A 14,706-nucleotide genomic window follows, 5' to 3' on the forward strand; every position below is an offset into this window, starting at 1 on the left:
CTGTATAACCCATCTGGTAAAAATGAATTAAACCATTATGGTATAATCCTATAGAACTCTTCATTACATCCACAAGGTTTGTCTTGGAAGAAAGACATTCAGGCTGGAATTAAAAAAAAAATGCTCCATCTTCAAAATCTAACACGCACACACAAAACACTCTTACTAACACACTTAAATCCCTATGGATTCTTACTGGCATTATAATATTTTTATGCAAGTAACCCTGTGGTGCTGAGTGCTACATATTACTTTTTAAATATCACATGGAAACAAAACATGGTAATGATTACATCATGGCGACAAAGTAACATCAAAAATAACTACAACATTGAGCTTCCCATAAAATATGCACATTCCTCCTACACGAAAAACAAAATCACAACATTTCACGTTAAAGAAGCAACAAAAAGATGTACAATTATTCCCTTTTACTACAGAGGTACTATGGAACTGCACTCTTTGATTTATGATCATTTTCTTTATCCTGAAAGAAGTTTGTATTTATAAAGTGTATATATATACATATATATATATATATATCTCATTTATATTTTTATATATATATAATTATTTTTATATATATATTATTTCTGATCATTATTTCCTTTATCTTGAAAGGAGTTCACTTAACACAAAGATTTAGTACATATATAAAGTATATATATATATATATATATACACACTTTATATATATATATACACTATATATTCATATATATGTAGAATATATATATAGTATGTATATGTGTGTATGTGTATATATATATATATATACACACATATATATATACATATATATATAAATATATATATAAATATATATATATATATAAAAGTGGCATGGAGGTTTAACCTATGTTTTATTTGAATCTATGCCATCAACTCTAGGGAAAAAATGCTTTTGCAAATGAGAGCCTTCCAGCAGTGAGTTGCCCAGGAAGGCCCCTGAGTGCACCCCAGGAGCAAACTGAAGCTGTACCTGAGTGGAGTTGGATAGTTGGTTTTTCCACGGCTCCTCTGCGCTGCTGGTCAGGTTTGTGCGGTTATGAGGTAGAGAGAGTGCGTTTCGCTGCAGGTAAGGCACGTTTCCATTACTTCCACTTTCTGTTATGTGATTATTGCCTATCAAAATAGTGTCTGTACTACCCAGCGTTCTTGCTGTGCTGCAGGGAACGGGGCCTGCTGGAAAGGGTCCATTAGCCAGAGGCTGCCCGGGGCAGGCGGGACGGATTCCACGCTGAGCGACGTTAGGCACTCTGGTCAGAGCAACCTGAGGCTGCTGGCCAGAGACAGAGTTTGTAGGCAGTGATGAATCAGCTGTTGGCCCGTTAGGAATTCCAGTAGATCGTACCTGTGCAACTCCTGTTTGTCTCATCTAATGGAACATGAACAAAGCACAACAACGTTGGCTGCAGAACTGAGAAAGGAAGGGTCGTACAAGGTTTGTGTACTTTACTGCACTGGTCAGTTCCAATTTTATACTCATTTTAAGATCTTTACAGTTGCTTTTGAGAACTGTCAGGCTCATAAAAATGCTGAGTAAACGTTAAGTAAAACTATCAGTACGCTTTTTTTCTTGGCCATTCAGTCTGAATGTTTTATTGCTGATTCTGGACAGAGAGGGAGAGAGAAGTGAACAATGACAGGACGAGAGAAAAGCTGTTACTACAGCCAAGTGTTTTCAAGCAGAACTGCTTTTAGATATGTCCACTCACATTACTTTGAAAATGTGGCTTGAAAACTTTTACATTAACCAGCTGCCCTATAATAAAACACATCTAAACTCATTATATTTCAACCACTAATCCACAACTATCCTTTATCCAAAAAAAAAAATTACCATAAAACAGCAAGGGGCACAACAACTCCGTACAGCAGAAATTCTTTAGAATTCTAGAAACACAACAGTCTCCATTACTGACAAAAGTATTGTAGGTAAGAAAAATATTTTTGTTCTCACCTGCTGGTGTTGCTGCATCAAGACAAACTGACTCTCCAGCTGTTCCAGCATAAGTTTCTGTGCTGGATTTAGATTATTTCGGTTTGCACGCAGCTGTTCCAAGTGCTAAAAAAACAGCAGTGTGGTTCATAATCATTAAAATTGCATGGGCTTTTTAATAACTTTCTTGCATAAAATACTAAAAAGTATCCATGAAGGTAACACTTAGAAAGCTGAAAATAATCTAGATTTCTGTTACAGACTCAAACATCTTTCCATACATTCTCTTGCAACCAAACCTTATTACAAGTTATTAAAACTAAAGAGACTCTGTAAATTATTTGAGTGTATAATTATGACTGCCACACTAAAATTAAGTGTGCTAGTACCATAAAGAAAACTACATTCAAGTATGATTATATAGAATTCTCATCATAATTATGTACATTTTAACAGCTTTTTGTATTGTGCTGTTCTTTTATTAATACTGTTCATCACAAAGTGAATTAAACCTATAGGCACACACGAAAAATTCTCCTGAAAATATAAAAAAAAAATTCCAGAAAATTCTATGATTTAATTAGCAAGAGCAATATCTTAAGTTATGATATTGATCTTGTTTGCAACTGATAAATTTAGGTATCTATCACCAAAAATCTGATCTCTTTACTCATTTAAAAACACTCAGCACCCTGCAACATTCTACCAGTAAATCTGCTGCTGCTAAGTGGTGTGACTTAAAAAGCAGATGAAGATGGTGCATGCCAAAATCCCTGGATTAACAGTACCTTCCATTCTGAACTCCCTCTGGAGGGGAGTGCAATAAAAAAAAAAAAAAAAAAAATATATATATATATATATATATATATACACACACACACACACACATATATGCATGTGTATGTAACATGCCCTATCCATCCAGCCCTTGAATTGCCAATTTTGAAAGGCCAACTTTGAAGATGCAATAAAGGCTTTTTTATTCACTCTCCTCTTGCATCATACATTTTTGGCTTTCCTTTTTGTATGTGCTGGAACCTTGTCAAGCTATTGCCAGCACATCCAGTCTACTGTACTCAAGAGAGGGCTACTGAGGTTCTGCTTAGAGAAGGAAGTTGGATCTGGAAAAAGGTGAGAATGAAAAGGGGAAAAAGTAGTCAAATATAAAATAAGCAGAGAGAAATAATGAGAATGCTTGGAGAGAGAGAGAGAGAATGACTGAGGAAGAACCAAAGGGGTGGGGAGGCAGGAGAAGGAGGGAAGGAAAATTATACAGTATAATAAAGCCAATATTGTTCAGACAGAGAAACAGCTGAAGAACTATATTGGAATTGAGGGGAACATTGCTCAGTTAATGAGAATGCTTTCTGCCTCTGCACTGTGCTCCCTTTCTATTTCTCTTTGCATCCAAAGCATGTGCAATGAATGCATGGGTAAAATTTTCCAGCAGGGTCTTATTTTCAATATATGAAATTCCTGCTGAACTCACTGCATGCCCTAATGAAGTGACAACAAAATTTCCTGACAAAAACCACCCAAAATAAGATTTCCAAACTAAAATCTAGCATTTCATATAATTGTATTAGGTGACACATAATACAGAAAAGCAGCAGCAGATTTCATTTGAGTAATCATTTCATAGAATATGCTTATTTGTTTATGCAATTTGATATAAGAAGCAACCTCAGAGGAAGGGATGATATTACAACAATACTCCTACACCTCTTTCAATATCACCCACACTACAGCAAGTCACAAAACTCACTTTGCACACAGGTGTGACAATTTGCACATCTGTCTTTAAAACACCATAAGAAAAAAGAGTTATTTTATGTACTTCATAAATTATAGAATTCATACAATATAAGTGTTCAGCCTCTGCTAGAGATCATTTAGTCTACTAGAACTTATCTCACATAGAGAGGCCACAAATATTAGAACTTGAACTATACCCTGGGAAGTATTTTACAGTGAATTTCAAGAATGTGAAACCAGAACATGTCCCAGGTTTATTTTCTTCAAAGGAAGAAGGAAAGAAACAAAATATTTAACAGAGCTTCTGAAGATCCCCCATACATACCTGTAATTTCTGTGGTGTCAAGCACCAAGAATGAATTTGTTGCTGTACAGGAGGATGTGACACTGTATGGCCACTGCTCCAAACATCTGAAGTATTCTGAGAGAAAAGGTTACATTAAAATGTGTGACTATCAAAGGGCCAACATAATTTCTTTTACTATCTAGATTTTAACTTATTTATGAAAGAACTAGTAATTGTTTCAAGAATAATAATATATAATAGCAAGAATGTACTAAAATAACCAAGTCTCATTCTACCATTCCCAACAGTATCAGAGTAATCTGAGGAAAAAGATAATGATACCTAATACCATAAGGAGAAACAAGCAAATCAAATTATGCAATTAACTTAAATGTATGCTACTTTTAAAACTGAATACTTTATCTACTGTAACACTATTACATGATGATGAAACACTTGAATTCTAAATATAAGCAAAGGCAATAGACAGGATGACATGATTGTCTCCCTCTCAATCTCAGACTACAACTGTACTTCACTGACACAACTACAACTGCAGTATAGTGCCACCAATGTGCACTGCCCTTATGCACCTCCTGCCTAAGCTAGAATCTGATTTAACACACCACTGAAAAATGTTTTTTAAAATTTCTAAAAACATTCCCCACCTTGATGCCAAAGGATTAAAATTTACAGCACAAATTCTGTGCATGCTGTATCATTTCAATGCATATTTTCCATATAATTTTGGTAGGGGGCTCCAGTTCATCAGAATATATACCTTTGTTGGACTAGATGTTCTTTTCCTCTTGGCAGGACTGGTCAGGTCATCTACTTGGCTAGAAGGAATCATGTGTAGTGGCAAGGATTGCTGTGAAATTGGTGTTTGAGTGAGGCCTAGTACAGGTTCAGTATTTGGATGATGAGGTTTACAAGCCTAAGAATCACAGAAGGAAGACAAAAATATGGTTCTATATATTCTTAATGCTTTCCTTTCAATTTTATAATTTTAACAGCCCACATACATTAAAAGGGCTGAGTAGATATTCTGAAGCTGATCTCAATAACTGAAAAATCAGTTTCCATATGGTCATCAATGGAGGAATGTGTACCTTTCACGGGATTATTAAACCACTGCAGCATTTCTATTTAAGATGAAATCTTTTAAAATCATGAAAATCCACAAAGGTTCTAAATTGGTACCCCCATATTTCTCCCACATTATAGGGAGCTCCTTGATCTAATATCCCTCTGCAAATAAATCAAAGGCTTCTTTTAATAAAAGCCAATCCTGTGCTCAATAAAATAAGCTTGACCACTACAGATTGTAAAGAACCCTTAAAGCTGGGCACCTGCAGAACATAACCCAACTTCTCACCTGCTGTGCTGTGTTCATGGCACCCTGCCTGGAGGTAAGCTCTGCGGGGATTGGTAGGCTCCATGCCTCCTCAATACTAGGAAGTAATTTAGTTTTATTCTGTAGACTACCTTGTGGAAGGTTACACAACTGAGCCTAGGAAAAATTATGTAAAAAGCAAATTTAACACAAGCCTACTTTAGTAAGAGCAAGTCCATGAAATCTTCCTAAATGCTGTAGCTAATTATGTCTTAAAGAGAGGACAGATTTAAAATTTTGGGGTTTAGAAAGGTGCTAGGTATAAAGAGGGTAACCAGAATATAAACCTTTGTGAGAATCAGAACAAAGATGAGCTCTGGATTCAGAGGTCTCATAATTCCTTTTTTCTGAAATTGCAAACAAGAGTGAAAGATAGTGTGGTGCGTATTCTCACTATATGTTATGAGAACTTAAAAATGTAGACAAATACAAAGAAAAAAGCAAAATGATGTAAAACAGTATGCTTTGATTAAATGTGCAAAATAGGGTTTATAAGGAATTAAGTTCCACTTAAAAATGAAGAAATAAAATATTACAGGCTATGATATGCTTACAGTACACATGAAAACAGGTTAAACACACCACAAACAACTGCAAGTTAAACTCCAAGTGTGTGACTTCTCCCCTCCCCTCTGCTGTGTGTTTGAAGAGCATTTCCCCTGCTTAAAACATTCGTTTTACCTGTAAATACTTTATCCGTGCTGCAAGTGCAGAGGTATTACTACAATTTTTGCTCCTAGTTGCATTTAAGTAGCATTTAATGGCATCCTGAGGCTGGTTGCAGGACTCATAGAGTGTGCCTAGGTCCATCCAGGCTGCAGCATGGCCATGGTCCAATTGTACAGCACAGATATAGGCCTGTAAAGCATCCATAGGCTGATTTTGCTGTTGGTACAGCACACTGAATAGAAAGATTAGTGAAGTGGAGAATTAATAACAAAGTAAAGACACAGGCAACTCAAATATACACATCCCTCCCCAACCCCTTAATAAATCTTGGCATTATGTAAACCCCAGTTGTAAGAAGAAATATATGAAACTTTAACATTGTATGTAACATTTTCAGTAATTTAAAACACTGAGAAAGCAAATATTAATTCATTATTTAAACTTTAAATCAGACAAGTCTGACAACATGGGTTGTAAATAAAAAAAAACCAACTTTACAGTCCCCCTGAGTTCACAAAAAGCTGATATTCTTTATTTATATATATTAGCATGGAATTATATCATTGTATTATCCTGTATCATTCTTACCCTATTGAACACCATGTATCTGCACTTGCTTCTGATTTATCAATAGATTGCCTATAAGATATAAAGGCATCCTGAACTTTCCCAATACTTGAATAGCACCTGGGAGAAGAAAAGAAAGAGCTTTGGTAGTATTTATAGAAGGGAATCATTGAGCATGGCTTACTAAGACTGATCTGATAAATGTTAAGTCATGCAAATACACACTCAACATTTGCTTTTTCTGAATGCCAGGCACAAGCAAAGTCCAACATCTCAACATGTATTACTAATTATTTCTTTAAGCCCCCCAAATCTACTTAAACCCTGGATTACTACATTTGTAAGGAAAACAGTCATCCCACATTTGATAGATTTGCATTTCTTTCACTGGTGATACCTTATCAGTCAATAAAACCAGTATTTATCTACAGATAGCATTACAGTGAAACAATTAAGTTACCTATTTCATCAAACAAATGGTTATAAAACTTAAAGTTCTACAAAACAGAATTATTGAGAGATACTGACCAACTCCATCAGGATGGTCCCTGACTGCCTGGGAGGCTTTTTATGTGCATTTCTTTCATCTCAATCATATTTAAATAATTAGCAAACCAGTTATTTGTACTTCATATACAGAGCATCAGTAAAATGTTGTGTGATTCTGTATTTTTTAAGTCTTACTTAAATTCCTCATGTACAAATTCAGAAGTATTCTGGCATTAAACAGAACTACAGTTATACCAGAGGGAACAATACCTACAGCTCTAAAATTAAAAGCTCCAAATAAAGCCAAGATCAATTATCCATCTATATATATTTACTAGTTTAATCAACAATAACTGTGTCCTGTATTGTTTGTAACAACTTTCCCTGTTGGAAAAAGAACCGACAACTTTCAAAACAAATAAATAACAATAGTAAATTTATTCTAGTAAATAATACAAAACAAGCAGAATAGTAGAGGCAAATGTTTGTCAAACATGCTACACCCTTTCAAGAATTTTTGAGGCACACTAGGACATGAATACAATAAAACATAGCATTTCTTTGCCTAAAATCATCCATGAAGTCTGAATACAGTGTTTCAGGAGATTGTTTTAATGCCAATCTAACCCAATGTCCAACAGACATGTCTCACTCTGCCTGGGTATCACACACACAAAGTCTCTCATTAGGGCAGCACTAACATTAGGCCCCCACAAAACTTTGGCAGATGGAGTTTTTCCAGTGGGAGACAAGGGAGGTGGTGATGTATTTTGAAAGACAGCTTTGACCAACTTGTTATCTGATTTGGACAAGCAGCAGAGGAAGGAACAGCACAAGGGAATACATGAGGAAGGGAAAAAAGAGTGAAGGCACAACCCCATAACCCTGTTCTTCTGCCAGAGTATGGACTGGAGAAATGGGGCACAGAAACATTTTTGTTCTTGTCCTCCCTGTAAAGGAAAACAGGTGCTCCCACTGAATTTACCACCCCATTTCCTGAATTCTCCCCTTTGTCTGCAGGGTCCTAGGCTTCACCCTGACCACCTGAGAGCAGATGCACGTGTGGAGGAACTCCAGCTCCACCATGCCTGAGAACTCAACTTCCTCAAGGCACCTGGAATGGGACTACTGAAGAAAAAACCAGGATTTTAGCTCAGTGGAAGATACAAGATGATCCCTGGCTCATTTTCCCTTTTCCCCCCACGCTTGCCCTGCCCCTCTGCCCCACACACTCAGTGCTGGCTGGAGATCCCTGTCTTACAGGAACAGCTGGAGAAATATTATGAGCATGACAAAATCAAAAATGGGTTCCAGCTGTATGTGACCAGAATCCCCAAGAATGTCAGCTGGAAGACACTGAGGTTAGGATATTCATTTTATTTTTGCCTTGTTCTTTTTAAAGGTATTCCTCAATAGAACTGATGTGTTCACATATGGACTTGAATTGCCCTCAAAGCTTTCTCCAAAACCTGAGTATTTCAATAGTTACTGCTGGCTTAAGTGAAGTACTCAATATTCTTAAAAGATGACCAGAAAAACTCATCAAATTTGTACGATTTACATCTGGGAATGTTATTTTTTAAATAAAAAAATACTGTCAAAGGCTACAAAATTAATTGAACACTTAAATAGACATTAGAATGGATCAGTCTGAGCCATACATTGCTGTGCATGTCCTTTAAAAATGGATGTCTGCCTAGGAAAATATTTGTATTTCAGTGCAAAACCTGAGATTAGGAGGGAGATTCTGAGAAAATAAAGAGAGAAAGAATTATGAAAAAGGTATGAAGAAAAGTAACAACATTCATAGAGGATTTACAAAAAAGAGGGAGAGAAACAGTAAAAGCAGGCTGGATATATTCAGATTACTGTAAATGTGTAGACTGAAAAATAACTACAAAAAAGCAGAGCCACTTGGGTAACATAGTTCATTTCAACTTCTAATCTTTGTTCATCCCAAATATGTTAGCACCTTGTCTTTTCATACACTTCCCAGAAAACTTAAGACTTCAGTAGATATATACATACTTTCCCTTCATTTTTCCTCTGACAGGATTAAGAAAAACAGTGTAAGATACTCACGATAATGAGTATCCTCAAAAAAATTTACCAATATAGTTACAGTGACTATAAAATCTTTTCTTACCTTCCAAGGAAATACCAGGATTGACCAGAATTTGGATCTGCTTCTAGAGATTTCTGGAGATACTGTATAGCATAGCTTTCCTTGGTTGCCTTGTCTCCAAGCTGATCCACGGTGTGATGCATCCAGCCTGCAAAAACAATCCACAGATGGGAGAAGTGAAATCCCCCAAGATCATTGAATAATCTGGCACAGCAGGCCTTTGTAGCATTGGTGTCTCTTTAAAAACAAGAATATCAAGCAATAAAGCCACTTATACATACATTACAAAGTTTTAAAAACTTTTAAAAGTTCTATACTAAAATTACAGGACAAAAAAGACTCAAAATTACTTTCAAGTAGTTTTAAAGCACTTTTTTGGGTTTAAATAATTTTCTAAGAGATAAGGAGCACAATTATGAACTGCTCAATCTTCTACTAAAAAAGTGAATATTAATGTCTTTCCTCCTCTGAACACAGATACCTTCCCTGACATTGTGAAAAATGCCACCATTCTCCCTGTCACACATAGCAATTATGGTTTTTATACATACATATATATAAAAAACATGTGTATTATCTACATATTATCTTGTTTACTCTTTTTCTTCTAAATCCTTGTGTTTGTCCCATATCTACATTTGGGCTAAGAATTTTTGCATCTCCAATTGAATCTTTCTTATATTGTCATTTCCTCTTCATTAATACAACGTATTTTCCATTCACCTTGACAAATGCCATCACCTCTCATCTACATAACAAATTAATCTAACCACACACGTCATATTCCTTCAAATGCCTTTTCTTCTTTCATTACATTAGACAAATTATTCATCCCCACTTTAAAGGCCTCCTACAACCCATCCTCCCCAATAATATTTTACATGCTATTAAAATGCATTTCTGCTCTAGCACTGATGCAAGGCTTGGTTACCACTTCAAACAAAGCACCTTCATCACCTTCTCCAGCTGTTCCTCATCTGCCTCCAAGCTCAGATGGAATTCCTTCAAGGAGCCACAAAACCATCTCACTGCTGTTCAAACAGTGAGTACAAACAAGGAAATCTTTTGTGGCCAGCAGCTGGCTTGCTGAAATCACTGCATACCACAGGGCTCAGCAGTGTCTTGCTGTTTGCTCAATAGCCATGTATTTGTCTTAATAAGCCACTGCTTTTCAGAAAACATTGTAAAATGTAAGATGTGATAGAAGACTGTCCCTATCACACCCATAAACAGCCCCTTGGGGAACACTATGACACCAATTTCATAAACTTTGTATAAAGTTCTGGTTAATGACAGAGTTGAGCACACACCTGCACTGCCTGTCCATTTAAAACTTCTGAGAGATAAACATTCAGCACCCTAAATTTGTGCTTTTTGATAAAGTCTAACTACATGGACAAGCAAGACTGAGAAGAACTGATGGGTATTTGCAGGTTCACTTTACTCTCTGTAATTACACTTTCCTTTATGATTTTTATTCTACCTGTTTGATACAGCTCATTTTTTTATTCCATGGGCTCATATTTGTTAACAGACACCACACTTCTGCAAATGGAATGCAAACTTCCAAACTCTAACAAAGGCAGTAGAAAACAAAATCGCAGCTACTGAACACATTTGCCTGAGGTGGTCTCAGAAATATCACTTGAAAATTATGGTCACAAGCAGAAGTTGGAATATTTCATGGACTGCAAGAAATGTCAGGCAAGGAGTCAAGTGGTTACAGTGCTGGAAAAAGTATTTTATCTTGACTGAAAATTGATCAACTAAAAAATTTACCAATCAGGGCGAAGAGAAAATAAAACACCCCAGTGATTTTTGCAGTCACATAACACAACTTTGTGTCACTAAATTAATAAACAAGCTATGATTTTGATTCCAATACCAAGCCTCTGAAGTTCTTCAGCATACAGAAAATACTCATGGCTTTAAGAAAAAAAGGCTTCTCTGAGTTTGGTTATTGGAAATCACCTGAGTAACTGTACGTTAAGGATTTATATACCAGGTGCTGTTCCAGACAAAGCTTGAGATAAAGATAATAGTAAAGGAATTATGAACAATGGTAAAAAAAGACATTAAACAATTTCCTTTATCTTTAGAAATGTTGTGTGCCTATTTTCTGTTTCATCAGAACCTTGCTGGATTGAAAGATAACATGTTGTATCTTTGTGAGATCTTTACTGAGGTTCACTGATAAAAAAGAACAAGCCTATTTCTAGAAGACAGAAATAAGAACCAGCAATCCCTATCTGGCTTCTCTGCTGAAACAAGGGCTGCTTCCCAATTTTATCTTCCTGCACAGGGAGTTGAAAAAGGCAGAAAGCAAGAAAGGGAGAGCAAACAAAAGTTTTCCACTAGAATAACACAGGCAGGGGCAACTGAATCTGTTCTTAAGCATAAAATGAAGAATGTACATAAAGAAGGTGATGGAAAACCCCTAAGCTGTGCAGTTTCCCATTTGCAAGACCTATCTCCAACTCTCAACCAGCATAATTGTCTACTTTTCCACTGCTGGGACATTTTTAATATGATAAACCAAACCACAGGCCTTGTCCACACATCACATATGCTCCATGCTCTTTTGCAGGTCTTTGCGATCTCATTTGGAGCAGATTTGGAAAAAATCCCTCTGATGTGCTAGCCTAGCTCATGAGTCTTTTTTTTTCATGCTTATCAATCATTCTCACACTGAACTTGTGGCAATCACTTTTTCTTTAGTAAATGTGAGTGTCTCTGAGGACATTAAATTCTTCCCCATTTCAGAACCTCAGATGCCTCATCAAATTTCAGAGACAGCACCTAGGAATGCCCCCAGCCAAAAAGAATTGGGACTGCACTTGGGAACTCTAAGCTGTTTATGTTGTTCTTACACTCTTCCTTATCCAACAGCTGAATACAACTGCATAAAGAATATTGGGACAGATTTGATCTTCAGTCTCATTAATTTAATGTGATTTTGGGCAAAATAGTGAAAAGAATTGTTGTCTGGAAAGCAAATGGAACAGCAAAGAGCAGGAAGGAAGATCTTACTGTGATGTCTACCTGAACTAGTCAGCACTCATCAGCTCAACTGGATATGTGTTTATCTGGGAATCACAGGGTTCTCCTCCACCCTCACAGCTTTGGAAACCAGCAACAGCAGCAAAGATTTTAGTAATTGTCTCACAAGACAAATAATTCTCTCTGAACTCGCCTAAATTCCAATCTGGCTCAACAAACATTAACTAGCAAAGGAAAAGAAACAAAAGCTATTTTCAAACTGATTTTTTCTGTCAAAGTGAAAAAAAAAAAGAGTTCAATATACAAATACAAATACAAATATGTTTTGACTGGGTTTTTCAAGTAGCATTCTGGCAGATGGCAGGTATTTTCTATTATTTTTTCTAAGCAGCAGTGCACCACCCAGACTGTGCTTCCTGAGGAGGTGTTTCTATTACCAGCTGCTAAAGACTAAATCTGTGATAAACACCAGACTCTGATAAATGCCACTGCTAACAGAGCAGAGCAAAGGAAAAGGCATTATTCCTTCAATGGTCCAGTTAAGACCACTCTATCCCTTTCTCCACATAGAAGCTACCCACACAACAAAACTGGGTGACCTCTGCTGTTTGAATAGAGAGTTAATCCAGTTTTCAGACAGCAGACAATTCTCAAAGTCACTGCTCTTACTGCTAGCACAGAGACCTGTGGCAGGATTTTGTGAATACAACATGTGCCTTTGCATCTATTGTGGCAACATACATCAAACAGAGATGAAAAAGAGCTGGTCAGCTCTTTTGAGAAGCCTGTCTTCCACTGATCAGATGCACAGCCTTTCTGGATGAAATTGCTGACAATTTATACTAGGTGACATAATACCAAGCTAAAAAAAAATAAAATTCAAAGGGCTTACTGAGATGTAAGCAACACTGTCCTGTGACAGCAAAAAGAGCAACACCCAGAGTCCTGCAGCAAACTCCTCCAGCAGTTTCACTTGTGATTTCACAGAGATGACTCAAAATTAGCCCACTGATTTTGACATTCTGTCACAGAGCACAAATTATCCCACTCCAAATCCATACACAACCTGCACCACAGAAAAAGAAAGCACTGTGGCCATAACTTAATGCCAGTTACAAATTTGAGTTAAATGACCACTTATGTGAAGAGGGAAAGAAATAAAAATGGGCATAAGCAGGCTAAATTAATATTGAGAATAATAAATCAGATGAAGAACATGGAGAAGGTGAATGAAGGAGTTCTGTACTGGGTTGAACAATTTTAACAAAATATTCTGGAAATATTTTTATATGGTATAGAGGATAAAGGCATTTTATTCTATCCACTTTTTAGAAATTCTTGGCTAAAAATTGTTTATCAGCTTTCTATAAACACAGAATACGACCATTTAAAAAAATAATTCCTTTTCACTTTTTATGTGTTTTTTAATGGCACCTGATGATCAACCTTTTAGTTACAGTAGCTGGTTTTCATTACACAGTATAATTATAGTGGAAGAAAAGGTAAATTTTTCAGTTGCCATGTTCTTCTAGTCTGACACGGAGTATTTAGGTTTTTTCAAGGGATGTTAACAGAGGCAGAACAGAGAACAAAGAATTCCAACTGCTGCCCTCTTTCTCTGAAAAACCACCCTCTCACTGCCCAAAATCTAACACACAAGAGCTTTTTAATTTTGTACGTTTAATCAAAATATTTTCCTCCTCTCTTATTGACTTGATTATCTACCTCTACATGCTTGATTTGGGTGAAAATCTCACGTACCATGTACAGTGTGTCTAAGACTCCCTTTGGAAATGGAGCCTTAAAAAACACTGCTGAAGGCAAAGATAGCAAAAACGAAACACAGAGGAAAGTAAAAGTTAATTTTACATACCTAACTGCTGTAAGACAGTTGCTTTTACTTGTGCAGGAAGGTTTTCGATCTGCAAAAGCTGTTCATAAGCTTCCTTTGCAGAGTGATACTTTCTCTGCAAAAGGAAAAAAGTAAAGGGATTAATCATAGAGCTTACAACAGATCACCAATAGCAACGATTTCACAGCACTGACAGCACACAAACACATTGACAAAAAATTCTAGATTTTTTTTTTTGCATACAGTGCATATGAAAGCTTTAACGAGTGATGTGTATATATGGTAAGAGAATAACTTCTACAAATATAGTATTTAATAGAAACTGTCTACTTAAAAGAATTGAGGGAAATTTGCAAATTATTGAAATTTTGTCAACTCCTCATACATGCATTATCCTTCTTACACTACAATATTGAATATTCTGCTTTTAAGGGGAATACTTGAATGTGAATCTACATCTGAGAAAACCCCATACAAATTCCTCCCAGGAAATTTGTAACAAAAACCAAGCTCCATCAGTAATTTGTGGCTGGTATAATTTTGCCTCTTTCCTTCCTTTGGTATATATTTATTTGAACTGCCTCTTTCAAGATATTTGTTGTCCTGGTAAGAGTCCCACCACGTG

At 36.2% G+C, this 14,706-nt stretch overlaps 1 protein-coding gene across 6 annotated transcripts in view; it reads right to left on the bottom strand.

Annotated features, from left to right (window-relative positions):
* Positions 1–14,706, bottom strand: part of KDM6A (lysine demethylase 6A) — a 153,599-nt gene that overhangs the window by 38,678 nt on the left and 100,215 nt on the right. For 2 of the 6 annotated variants that reach the window (XM_036389091.2, XM_054514067.1), the window contains exons 9-17: positions 14,103–14,196; positions 9,251–9,377; positions 6,637–6,735; positions 6,061–6,280; positions 5,362–5,496; positions 4,765–4,920; positions 4,023–4,118; positions 1,964–2,068; positions 983–1,378 (exon numbers count right to left, since the gene is read on the bottom strand). In XM_036389091.2, the coding sequence (XP_036244984.1) occupies positions 983–1,378; positions 1,964–2,068; positions 4,023–4,118; positions 4,765–4,920; positions 5,362–5,496; positions 6,061–6,280; positions 6,637–6,735; positions 9,251–9,377; positions 14,103–14,196 (1,428 nt within the window). The remainder of the gene's footprint in view (positions 1–982; positions 1,379–1,963; positions 2,069–4,022; positions 4,119–4,764; positions 4,921–5,361; positions 5,497–6,060; positions 6,281–6,636; positions 6,736–9,250; positions 9,378–14,102; positions 14,197–14,706) is intronic. The other 4 variants (XM_036389114.2, XM_036389122.2, XM_036389098.2 and 1 more) reach the window with 3 other exon arrangements.

Source organism: Molothrus ater, chromosome 2 (genome assembly GCF_012460135.2).
Source record: "Molothrus ater isolate BHLD 08-10-18 breed brown headed cowbird chromosome 2, BPBGC_Mater_1.1, whole genome shotgun sequence".
Taxonomy (NCBI): Eukaryota; Metazoa; Chordata; class Aves; order Passeriformes; family Icteridae; genus Molothrus; species Molothrus ater.